The following is a 12629-nucleotide window of genomic DNA, read 5'->3' as shown; positions in this document are numbered from 1 at the left end:
TCTCGCTCCTTCTCTTACGAAAAGCTGTTGTATTCTTATATTATCTATATAATCATCTGTTACAGAATGGGCTGTGTGGATGAATTGAATGCGCTCTTCCCGCGGTAATATCAGATAAAGGTGGTAGGGGCTAAGCCAAAATTCCCGGGTTTCTTGATAAGGAGAGCGTCGACCCGCTACGAAGGGAAAAGTCTTTTAGGCAAAAAAGCCTACTTTACTCGTCTTAGCTGGGATACCCGAAGGGAAGGTAAGCAACTCAATAGGTAGAGGCTATAGAACCGTTAGGCTAGGCCAATTCTACTTAGTTTTTCTGCTTCGGTTTACCTTCGTTCAGTGGTAGCTTTTGTGGCTAGCTCGTTATCTTGATAAAAACAAAACTCTTTCTTTAGTGGCAGTGGCCAAGCCAAATCGCTCAAAGAGGAATCGCCCGACAGAATGAAAACCCGGCTACTTTTTATTTGAATAGAACGAACTCGGAACCGTCGATTGGCGCATGGGTTGACTTTCTTTAAACGAGTTACCTGAGCTTTGCTTCGCCGATTGAGAATACCCATCCACTCCGGACCGCGCCTTAAGCAACTCCCAATATCTTCCCTGTAGGTTAGCGCCCTTAGAGCCTTTTGGGATAACTCTTTTTATCTTCCTTGCCTAGTTCGCTATAAGAAGTGCTTTAAACAAATAGGGAGGTGAAGAGAACTAGCTATGAATCTTCATCCCATGAGATGCCATCTTCTTTATATGCAAGACCGGCTACTGGTTGGTCAGACAGGGCTTTTGTTTTGGCAATAGCGGCTAATCCTAGAATCCGTGTCTTAGTGATTCAGCAGGTAGTTCTGGAAGCACATGAATTCCGAAAGAGGTTTCTTCGGGCGGGAAGTCAGACTAACTGGATGAAGCTATATGTTCTATGTCCGTGTAGGTGAAGAAAGGTGCGGTCAAAGGTGAGCCTATGCCGCTAGTTGGAGTGGCGGCTTTGTCAAAGTCTTAGCTCTTGTCGGGGATCTGTCTATAGAATGCCCCTTTGTCCACTGCTTTCATCTCGATTGGTTGAAACAAAGTTCGCTTTGTTTGGCCGGTAACAAGAAAGAAAGACGGGATCTAAAGGAAGGTTATGCTAGCTGTTTAGCCATGTGCGAGCTGCTAGCCTTCTCGAAACGAAATTCTTCGATGCATCGGTATACCTCATGTTCAGGCTGATAGGTTTTTCCTTCTTAACTTAATAATAGAAACTATCCGAAGTCAAGGAATTCAAATCAGGCTCTTTGCCAGATTCTTTTGATCTGGATAGAGTCTTGCTTATTAAATAGATTTGTATATTCCATTCCTAAGATCAGGATTTCCTTTCCTTCCCTTTTATTCTATTATAATTATAGTAAAGCGAACCGTCTGACTTAGGTCACGAACGAAGTGGTAGTCAACTTCTATGTGCTTAGAGCGGGCATGGAACACAGGATTGGCTGCCAAGTGTGTAAGGCTAGCATTAGAACAGAGCCGGAGAAATTGATAGCGAAATGGCACCGCTAGATCGCGTAGCAAGTAAGAAAGCAATAAAAGTTCAAAGGTAGTAAAGGCGAGTGCCTTATACTCTGCTTCGGCACTAAACCTGGAAAGAGCCGGTTGCTTTATTGAAAACCCAAAGTGAAAAACCCTAAGAACGAAAGAGAACGATCGATCCTCGAGAGAAAGGATGTTTCTCTCGTCCAAAGTCTGTCTAAAATCACTCTAAGATGTCCTATTTATAGGCCAAATAGTGCAGCCCTCGATTTCTAGGTGAAAAGGACCTCAAAACCCTCAAAGAATGGCTCAAACGAAGTGAAAACGCGAAAACCCCAACATTTTTTTTTATTTAAAAGAAAGAGGGGAACCCTTATCTACGGAATTTACCAATAAAGAGTTCAGTTTCCGGAGCTCATCAATCACTAAACCAATAGAATCTGAGTATACCTTCCTTATACTAACTGGTATGTATGTGTACTGGGCAAGCCTTTCTTCTTGTTAGCACTTACTTATCCGTGCTACCCATCCATTCATTACCTTCTTCTTCTTGGTCGGGAAAGCCTGTAAACAGGAGTCAAGCTGGGTTAAGCGACTAATCTAGGGAGAGATGGAAGATAGGAAAATCTTGATCCGATTGCCCGATATGCCAGAAAAAGTCTGGCGAGTCGCTCCTTTCTTCGTGTGGGGAGTCTCAATCCATTTTATCAGGATTTCTTTATCTCAGTTGATTCGATGCGTCATAGATAGAATGGAGTGGACTATACGTCGACCCACGTTAAAAGCTTTCTTCTCTTAGGATTGATTTATCGAGTTACAGGGGCAGACCACCAGAGTGACTTTCTCCTGCGATTGGAGGAGGAGAGGCTGTTGGAATGGGAACTCTTGGAGGTTCGGTAACGATTAAGAAAAGATTTAAGAGATGCGTTTTCATAGCCTACTTTCGTATCCACAAGCCCATGCAAGGGAATCACTTTCTTACTTTCCCTCTGAGATAGCGAGTGATCTTGTTTGCAGCTCGCAGTTGTTCATAAACTTGCGATAGTGGACATCCCAGGTCAGTGAAAATCCTATTTCTCCTGTCTTTGATGCATTCGAGCATCGTTGATTTTTTGGTTAGGCGATGGAGCGCGAGCTCGGGGTGGGCGTACATTGTAGGGCTGAGGTGGAAGTGTTTAGTACTGGGTTTGATAAACTGGGCGGGTATTGTAAGGAAGATGATTTGGTTGATAGTGAAAGGGGTTGTTTTGTAGAGGGTGGATTGGAAAGGCCATAGGTTGGGCAGTGATAAAAGAGACCTCCTCTTCCTTTCTCTTTGGTTGCTTCTTATTCGGCCCGGCTTGTGGCTTTCTTCGAGTGCTAGCTTTCTTCTTTCCTGAAGAAGACAACAAATGCTGTCTCGTGCATTCTAACTCCTTTCAGTCGAGCTGCTTCGCTCCCCCGTTCCTATTGACTCGCTTACTTGATGCCTTGGCTTCCCTACTCCTTTATTCGTCTTCTGATTTCTACCTCGAGTACCTTCCCTTAGCTGCTCCTTGACTACCATAAAGATCAAGCATTGGGACGGATATAGGTGGGCTACTTACGTACTATGTTGAATTTGAATCACTTTTCTCAGATTCTTATTCGGGGACCCTGCTTGAACCACTAGAACAGTTCCAGCAACAGCTAAATCTTAACTCGAAGTTCACTTCCGATGCTACGTCAAAAGCATGAATTTTAGCTGTCGAATGAGACTACTAAATGTAGGTTTTAAAACCTGGAAAATTCGCTCATCAAGATGTGTTGGTTCCGCGTATCACGTTTTTCAAGAAGATTGGGACTCTCAGCGAATAGATACAATCGTAGTAGTAGATACCCTATCCATATAAGGCATCTTACGGACCGGGCCCCCTTCTCTTGAGGTAGCATTTCAAAAATGAGTTGAACTTGAATCATCTGTTTAGGCACCTGCTTTAAATGGAGCTTTCAGAAAGCCCTTCGCTAAGGGGTTTTGCTATGCCACATGTCCTAGGTCTGACCACCTACCTTTTGAGTGAACTTTCGTACGGAATGGGGCTTTTTCTTTAGCGGAAATGGTCGGAACCGAGCAACTAGTCCGGAGGACTTGAAAACGGCTTTCAACTATCGATCGTTGCCCTTATGTTGAGGAGATTTGGAAGGACTTGCTGAATACCCTCCTAGCCGGGGGATCCCGCTTGCCCTTGCAAGATGAGGCCGAGTGGGTTATGAACCATTTTCCGGGGCATGGTCTCATTAGCTCTATTGCGAAACTTGCCTTTTCGGCTGCCATATATCATACTTGGAAGGAGCGAAATGCCCGGATTTTCAAGCAATCAACTAAAGCCGCAAGGGAGCTTTTTTACCAGATTTGCGCAGAAAGAAAGGTAGGATTTCAGCTTCCAAGTTTAAGTACTCTAATTCGACTCGTGACCAGCAGATATTAGCTAGCCTGATCGTAGACCACCCTTGCCTCTTTTGTTTTTGTAGCATCTAGGGTTCTGCTCTTATTGCTAGCTCCTTTTTGTTTGGATAGCTTTATCCTTTAACCTGACTTCCTCAAAGAAAGAGTGAGACTTCAGATAGGCTAAATGAAAATGAAAGAGAGGTTATCTCGACTGTCAAGGAAGCATTATTTTAATTACAGCCCTCCCTGCTTGCGCTAGTTAGTTACAGGGGCAGCTTCAACAAAATTGGAGGGAAGATAGGGAGTTTGTTGAACAGCATGGCATTCTCTAATTTATCAACGCTAGCAGCCTGGAGACATCTGAAATACGCAATTGGGAGAACAAGTTCCGCCCACTAATTGTAATATTAACCTAAGGGCCAAACGGAATGGAACAGCCGATTGAAAGGGATCGGAGGTCACATAACCTCAAACTATTAAGAAGGAAAGGACAAAGGTGAAAATACTGATACTGGAGAAGGCCAAGGTTCAAAGCTCAGTTTGCTGTTAACAACTATCGGGAAACCTCCGGGCAAAGGAAAATATCCCTTTCAATCTTTAACCTCCTTACAGCGGTAGCTCGCGAAATACCTATATCATCTGCTTAATATATTAATATAATAAAGTAAGCTCGGCCCACTATCGAAGGGAAAAACTGGCCTGCCAAACTCAAACTTCATCGAAAGAAAGGCCAACTGGAAATGCCATCGTATAGAGAAAGACTCCAACTGCCACTGAAAGAGGCTGGCCCGTAACTGGTTTTCTCTTTCTTGCTCGCTACCGGCTTTTGCCCATTTAATAAATAATCCTTCTTCAAGATAGCACTTACTGGGTGAAAGAAAGAATGAAACTGGCTTTGGCTTAGCAAGAAAGAGGGAAGCACTAGCAGAGCGAAGTCAAGCTAGGAGCTCTAAGCTAACCGGAGGAACTGTTAGAGCTACTGCTTCTAAGATGACTGGTTGACCTTTTGGACCACTAGACCACAGGACCGTTTGGCTGGCTATACAACTTCCTTAACTTGTTTGCTAGCTTGTGCAAACACAAAAAAAAAGCGGATTGTCTTTTCACCCCCGGTCGAGAGACCGGGCCTATGTCACACCTGTCCTATTCCCTTACTCGAAGTGGACTTTCAATTCACTTTCAGGATACATTACATCATTATCTTAATGTGATGTTCGAGATCACTGCTGAATGACATAATTTTGAATTCCAAACTCTCTCCTACATGTCGCCAGTCCACGCAGAACATAAGAGAACTAATGGGTGGGGCTAGTCTTTCGCGGAGATGCCGAAATTACTAGTCTTGTTAGACCCCAAGAATGGAATGACCGAAGAGGGGGTACACAAAAGATGTTCTTTCTTATGCAGTCCCCACTCAGTGATGAGCTTACACCATTATTTATGTTCTCGCTTCGTGCTTCACATTCGATTAGCGATCAAACTAGAGGCTAGGCCAAGAACTGGACTTTTGACTGGCCTAGGAGCCACTGGTGGCTGAGTCAGAGGCGCATCTCTTGTCTGTCTCACGATAGTGCACCACTAAGGGTTTTTCCTTTACTAGCAGCCCTACTCATTTTTATTCGTCTTTGAAGACAAGAGCCCCTAGGCAATGAGGGACTTTTTCCTTAAACCCTATTTGTTTTTGTTTGCCCAGTCCTTTTCATTAATCCCCCTCTTTCTTGAAGTTGTAATGGCGTGCTGGCATTCACTCTTGGAATGAGTTTGAGTTCCGTCTGCCGCCTTGCAAGGGATATGGGACGGACTTTGAGAAGACGGCCTTTTCTCTTTATTACGATAATAAGCGCACCACGCAAGGTGACTAAGAGAAGAGCTCGGCGCAACCAGTGAAGATAACGTGGAAGATAAATTACCTATAATAATAAAGAAAAGAAATTCAAATTCATATTCGAATATGGGATTCTCCACTATACTTGACTGGAAACCCTGCCAATCCACTCTTCCTTATTGGTTTACCTCTGCCTCTACTGTATTACTGAAGCTGGCTTGTCGAAAGGCTACTCTTGAAAGGCTGACTTGTCTGTCGATGATTGCAAAAGTACCAACCCTTATGACTCTTCTGTCTTTACTTTGGTGACGGGGAGCTTTTAAAGCGTTTAGCTCCTTGAGCCCATTAGCTCCTTTGGAAGGGTATTCTTCTGTGGGTAAGCGAGGGGGAAAGTTCGGGAAACTTCTCCTTAGCAAAATCCAGGGCATCTGAGAAACCCATATGAAAGGTCGGCTTCAGCAAGCTCTTCAGGATGTCTTAAAAAGAAGTGGATTTCACGAAGGCTACCATAACCTCGTTAGAAATCCGAGCTTTGTCCTCTTCAGCTTCTTCTAGTTTTTCGAAACCTTTTTCCATATCTGAAAGCCAGCTCGGACTCGAGCAAAGCAAGGGAAGCCAGCTGGTGAGGTAAATCCAGCAAGCCGATCAAGCCTAGGTGGTACAGCCGGTTGATGCTTTCTCCTTTAGGGAAAAGACATCCGTACCATTAGTCAGTGATTAAGGATATAAACCACATACTGCGCCAACTGCTTGCTCATGTTTACGGTCGGAGACCCCCCTCTCTTTCAGCTCATACATGTATTCTCTTAATTAGGGATATAGGGGTTCTCTGTTACTACTAACGGTACGGTAATAGCTGTTGGGCTGGATATACCGATTTAGCTTCCCTAGCCGGATACGCCGAAATCGACCTCTACTACTCCTTTCCTTCGGAGCAGCCTCTTCTACTTCGTGCAGTCTCCTTAGGGACAATACACGCTTAAAAATATAGCAATCTTTCTGAAAAGAAGAACTCATTCTATTTCCGAGAAAGCGTACCCCATTATTAGTCTATTAGTCGAGGATAAGAAGGAAGAAAACGAGATGAGTCTGTTGCCAGAATCTTTCCTTTCAAAGAGGCATTCGATGCCATCATCATTTACTTATGCCTACTCCGGATTAGTGAAAATAGCCCTAGCTAGATTATCAAGCTCTGATGAACCCGCAAAAGAAGAGCCTTTTTTTATGCCGAAAGGAGTAAGAGCTCTTAGTCCGCAGTCTTTAGGACAGTAGGCTTATTCTTTCTCAACCAACTGTAGACTACTTGTGGTTAGTTACATACCAGAAAAAGAAAAAGATTCTCTCTATCTAAGCCAGTATATACGTTTGATTCGCTCCCATTCCATCGTATATGGTTTTATATCAGTCGTGTTTTTCATTCACGATCAAGTAGCCAAGAATCATCGATTTCGGAGTGAACAGGGGAAATTTCCTTAGGAAGGATCCGATCCCAAGTGACATAGATTTAGCTGTTTTAGTGGGGTTCATCCTTCTGTTTCCTCAAATCAAGTTTACTCCGTCAAATGGTTTGATGCCACCGATGGATGGAAGGTATGCTTAACCGACCCTTGCTTTCATTACCGCTGCTACTGCTTGAGAATGGCTGTGGGACGTAGAGGAAGAGAGAAGTCTATTTGTTCTCCCTTGTTCCAATGGTAGGACATGGATCTTCGCATGACTGTATCTTTCCTCCTTGGAGACTACTTGCGCTGCTGAATGACGGAAGCTTTTTCTTACTGATGGACTGATCCAGGGAGTTCAGACTGAGGGTTAGATGGTTGTTCGCTTGTGTCCTTCTCTCCCTTCCCCACCCCCATGGGGATGGTCTACAGGGTTCATAACTACTCCTCTTACTACAGGACGCTTACCTAGCCAACGCTTAGATCCGGCTCTACCCAAACTTTTCTGGTTCAAAAAAGACTCCCTTTTTAAAGGCAGAATAATAGGTTTTTAGTATTTTTTGTTAATACTGTGGATTCAAATGAAAAGAATTTGGAACTTAAATATAGAAAGTAAGAGGAGGAGGGAGCATGAATCGTAGGATTTCATCTGTAGGGCAGGTGTTGGGAAGGGAAGCTTGATGGCAGTGTTCCGGAGTCAATTGATCCCTCGATCAAGTCCTAACTAGAAATATCTTAAGAGAAGACGAGAAATTGTTTGGATTCGAGGCGAAACCCCTCTCCGCCATTACGGAGTTCTTCTGCTCTAATCTCCGAAATCGAAGGTCAGCTGACTGAGCTGAGGGGTTAGTATTGATTCATGCAAAGATGCTCCTCTGAAGCTGGAGTAAGGAATTGTCCACCTCGCCCCGCCACGAAGAGCAGTGGCTCTGTTGTTTTGCACGCCTACAGAGAGAGACTCCAAAAGTACCGACGCTCAATCGAAAGAAAGAGCAATCAACTATATGCTTAACTCATGCCCCAGGAATCGCTAGACACAGGGGATACGAGCTAATCTTTTACTAGAGGGAAAACTGGGGAAAAGCATAGAGCGTGCGTGCTCAGCTCTCGCCCTCCTCCCATCCGCGAAGCCGAGGCGGGAGAAAAAGCGTAACTCCCCGCTGTCATAGGTTACCTTTCTATCTTCCTCCCCCGTGACGCTCCCAAAGCGATCGCTATCCTTTTCTTGCTTTCTTCTTGTCTTGAATTGTTATAGAACGGCTTTATATCAGGTATAGTTGGGAAGTGGGATGAAGCCTTAGTGGATATAGCAAGTGTGCCGGGGATGCGGCTCGGGCGTAGTAGGTCTGGACGCCTAAGATGAAAGAGCCTTCTCTGGTAGCGGCACTATACCTTAGTCTCTCTAGCTTCCAGTCTATATAAAACTAGTTAGCAGAGGTAAGCCTGTCTGGCGTTCCCTCGCGTAAAGGGCGACTTTTGCATCGGCTCTCTCTCGTTAGGCAATTACCGAGGCGAAAGCAGCTCTCTCGGAAGTCAGTTTCCCCGCCATCTTAGTGGGACTAGTCTATCTCTAATAAACTTTCACTTGAACTGCCAAGACTCGGTTTTTTGTGGTAACGCCCTTCTAGAATTACGTTTAACGTCCCTTTATGACTTTCCCGATCGGCGCCTCGGGTCGGTAGCCGGGCTCCGGGACATTACTACCACGGCTACTATCGACCCGAGCCCAAAGAAGGACTAAAGCGAGGAGTTCATTGGCCATACATAGTTAAGGAGGATGAGGGTCAACCTCTTTCATGACCCATGGCCCCAGTGTGTCACTTGGTTAGCATTTCTAGAACAAATTGAGTAGGGTTGGTTTTCGATAAGGAAAGAGACAGGGGAGTTGGCTGTAATTGAGACACGTTTTTCGGATGGACGATATGGATTTATTCGAGATGGTTAATCACTTTTTAACCGCGAGAGGGAGGTCATTCAGAACCCGCTGGCTCCAGAACGGGGGGCGGCTCCGGAGGCGCTGCCGCAAGCGCCACCGACGGAAGTTGCCCACCCCGCTCCCGATCAAAAAGAGCATGCGAGACTTCGAAGGGACATTCACACTTTGATTCGTGAGCAACTTCACGAACATTGTGAAAAGGGGAAATGGCGGCTGTCCGTGCACTTTCCGGAAATGACGGAAATATACTCCAGCGCCGCGAAGGCGATAATATCATCTTACGATCTGGAGGTCTCCGCGGAGACAGTACGTAAACCCTCCGCAGATGGGTGGAGAATATAAGGGGGGACCTTAATCTCCTAAAGCTACTCATTAGGGAATACCGTCCAAATTAGTCTGTCTGCCGCTTTCTTTCATAACAGAGCCGTTATTCCCGGCTGGCATAGAAGTATCTCGCGGGCGAAGGAGATGCATTTCTGGTACTGGTGGTATTGGACAAGCTCTCAGGGAATAATCTATTTCTTATTTCTGCCTTTCTTTCCCATGACGACTAGGAACAGGCAAATCAAAAATTTCACTTCGAATTTCGGACCTCAACATCCTGCTGCTCATGGTGTTTCACGATCAGTATTGGAAATGAACGGAGAAGTGGTAGAACGTGCGGAACCACATATTGGATTACTCCAGTGCGGCACGAAGCCGCTGATGCCGAGTCGGCTCCTATGCCGCTAGCTATGCCCTGCTTGGTCCCCCGGCACGGTGGAGGTTCCGTAGCGCGTCATGAGCACCGGGCTAAGGGGCGGTTGAGCAACTCAAGCGAACCACCCTACTTTATTACAACATAGGGACAGAAGGGAGAAGGTTGTGAAGGTGGCCTCGTTATCCACACCTCCGGTCGGATGAATGGAGGACCGACCGACCCGGGTTTTCACGAGCGTTGGCGGGTTCTGGAGTGCCTGTCAAGGGCGCTAGCGCATACCCCGGGGTGATCATCACCACCTGCACCTCACATCTCGGCACAGTGGAACGTGTAACCCGCCTGCTCTTCCATTCAACTACATTTGTTCTTGTAATCCATAGCCTAACAGAACGCAGCAGCGAGGGACAACCCGCCCATACAGCCAGCGGGGAGGATGGCACTACTGGCAAAGACCGTCTGGCGAAAACGCCGCAGGCGCGAAGCGTGGTAGGCCTGCGCCGGGGGAGCATAGCATAGGGAGGAAAGGAAGCCCGGACGGTGGAAGAGCCAGGGGAGGCCGGGTCATTTGACGGAAATGGAAGGCTTTTCCCTATTAGAGAAGGCCCTATGGAGTAAAGGGAAGTCCATGAATTCTTGGAAAAAAGGGAGCGAGCGTATAAAAAAAATGCAAAAAAGCAAATTCAATGAATAGATAGAGTCAAGGGTACGACAGACAGCGCTGCCTACACGCGAATCAGCTTCCGAGGTTGAGCAGTCTCAATTTCACTACAGGATTTGCGAATGAATGCTGGGCTGGGCCACCTCGAATGGCGTGAGCCGCATGCGGGGAGACCCGCACGTACGGTTTTTAGGGGGATCTGGTCGAAAGACCGGCCGGCGCCCACCCGACTAGAGGGACTGAGAAATTAATAGAGTACAAAACTTATCTTCAAGCTTTACCTTATTCTGATCGTTCAGAGGGCGATCGCGGGGTCACTGAATGAAGTCCTCCCTTTCTTTCGGAGGTGCTGACCCGCAGCGAGGCAGAGATGACTAAGTGACATATGGAATATGGCGACGACAACAGCATGTCGTAGAAGGAGATAACAGGTGGAGCCAACGACCCACTAAGACTAACCTAACCTATCTACAACTACATCCCCGAGCGGCAGTCAAACGGGGGCGTGAATGCGAGATGCCAGCGGAATGATCGGCCGGACAGAGGCTAGGGCTGCTTCCTTCCCAGCGCGTCCTTCCTTGTGTGTCGGAGATATAAAGCGAGTGCACCGGAAAAGAACGGGAACTGGGTCGATCTATTCTATGGCGAAGCATCCGAAGCATAACTGCACACTCACACGATCTTTGCCGAGAGATAGGAGCATTCGGTGGAACCGGTGAACTACACTTGCTTCTGGATAGATGTGTGGGACAGAGGGCTCATGGTACCTGCTGCCCACCCTTCCTCCTCTGCTTTGAGAACCGTGTGAACGGAGAGTGGGCAGAAGAGAAGGAGGTCCTCATACGGAGTCGCACACTTACTTGAGCAATGCGGGAGACTGGGGAATGGGTCGAGTAAACTCCCCTAGGGCCGGAAAAATAACAGACGAAGCTTTACTTAGATAGGGCTTTGATTGGTATTGATTTTTTCTTAGTGATTGGAAAGGAATGGGAAATCGTCAATGATGACTTCTTTGTTGGCGAAACGAAGGGCGCCAAAAGGGCCAGTGATTCTCTGAGCCGGTCTGGATTTCCAACGCCTCAGGAAACTGGTCGAGATAGATGACAGCACCCTTTCCCCTCTTCCTTACCGGGAGGGCAATCTTCTCTTATGGCCTTCACCTCCCGCCCGGCCCGGAAATAGAGAACCAAGCCCCCTTCTATTGCATAACCTAAAAAAGCTATAAACAAAGTACCCAAGTGGTTGCGGGAACGATACGCTTTGGTTACCGGCGAACGCTTCAAAAGGCGACCAGCTTTCAATACTAGTTGTTACCTTACGGTGCCATTTTTCCAATCTTATTGAATAGCATGGCCTGGGGCTAAGATAACTCAAGTTGGAGAGCCGTGTTATGGGTGACCTTATTGCACGGTTCAGAGAGCACTTGTGTATGTGATGCAAGTGAACGTGTACGAAAAAGCTGTCGTAAAGTTTCGTTGTTTGTTCCGTCGTTGACCCTATCTATGTTTCTATGATGGCCCAAGAACACGCTCATTCTTCAGCCGTAGAGAGACTTTTGAATTGCGAGGTACCATTACGAGCTCAATATATACGAGTGTTATTCCGTGAAATAACTCGAATTTCAAACCATTCACTTGCTTTAACTACTCATGCTATGGATGTGGGAGCATCAACTCCGTTCCTGTGGGCTTTTGAGGAGCGAGAGAAATTGTTGGAATTCTATGAAAGAGTCTCGGGAGCCAGGATGCATGCCAGTTTCATACGACCAGGTGGAGTGGCACAAGATCTGCCTCTGGGCTTATGTCGAGATATTGATTCCTCCACACAACAATTTGCTTCTCGTATCGACGAATTAGAAGAGATGTCAACCGGCAACCGTATCTGGAAACAACGATTAGTGGATATTGGTACTGTCACTGCACAGCAAGCAAAGGATTGGGGATTCAGTGGTGTAATGTTAAGAGGTCCAGGGGTATGCTGGGATTTGCGAAGAGCAGCACCTTACGATGTTCATGACCAATCGGATCCTGACGTACCAGTAGGTACCAGAGGAGATCGCTATGATCGTTACTGTATTCGTATCGAAGAGATGCGACAAAGTGTTCGGATCATTGTGCAATGTCTTAATCAAATGCCTAGTGGCATGATCAAAGCCGATGATCGTAAGCTA

General features: G+C 46.3%; 1 protein-coding gene across 1 annotated transcript; it reads right to left on the bottom strand.

Annotated features, from left to right (window-relative positions):
* Positions 1 to 5845: 5845 nt before the first annotated feature.
* On the bottom strand, positions 5846 to 11993 carry LOC113777793. The gene is given in 6 exon segments (XM_027322994.1): positions 5846 to 10924; positions 10927 to 11100; positions 11103 to 11260; positions 11565 to 11653; positions 11655 to 11676; positions 11858 to 11993. Coding segments are annotated over 6 exon segments (762 nt in total). The 3' UTR covers positions 5846 to 10741.
* Between the last annotated feature and the right edge of the window lie 636 nt (positions 11994 to 12629).

Source organism: Coffea eugenioides, chromosome 7 (assembly GCF_003713205.1).
Source record: "Coffea eugenioides isolate CCC68of chromosome 7, Ceug_1.0, whole genome shotgun sequence".
Lineage (NCBI taxonomy): Eukaryota > Viridiplantae > Streptophyta > Magnoliopsida > Gentianales > Rubiaceae > Coffea > Coffea eugenioides.
Note: the sequence above shows the minus strand (reverse complement) of the source record. Positions and strands in the feature narration are given on the sequence as shown.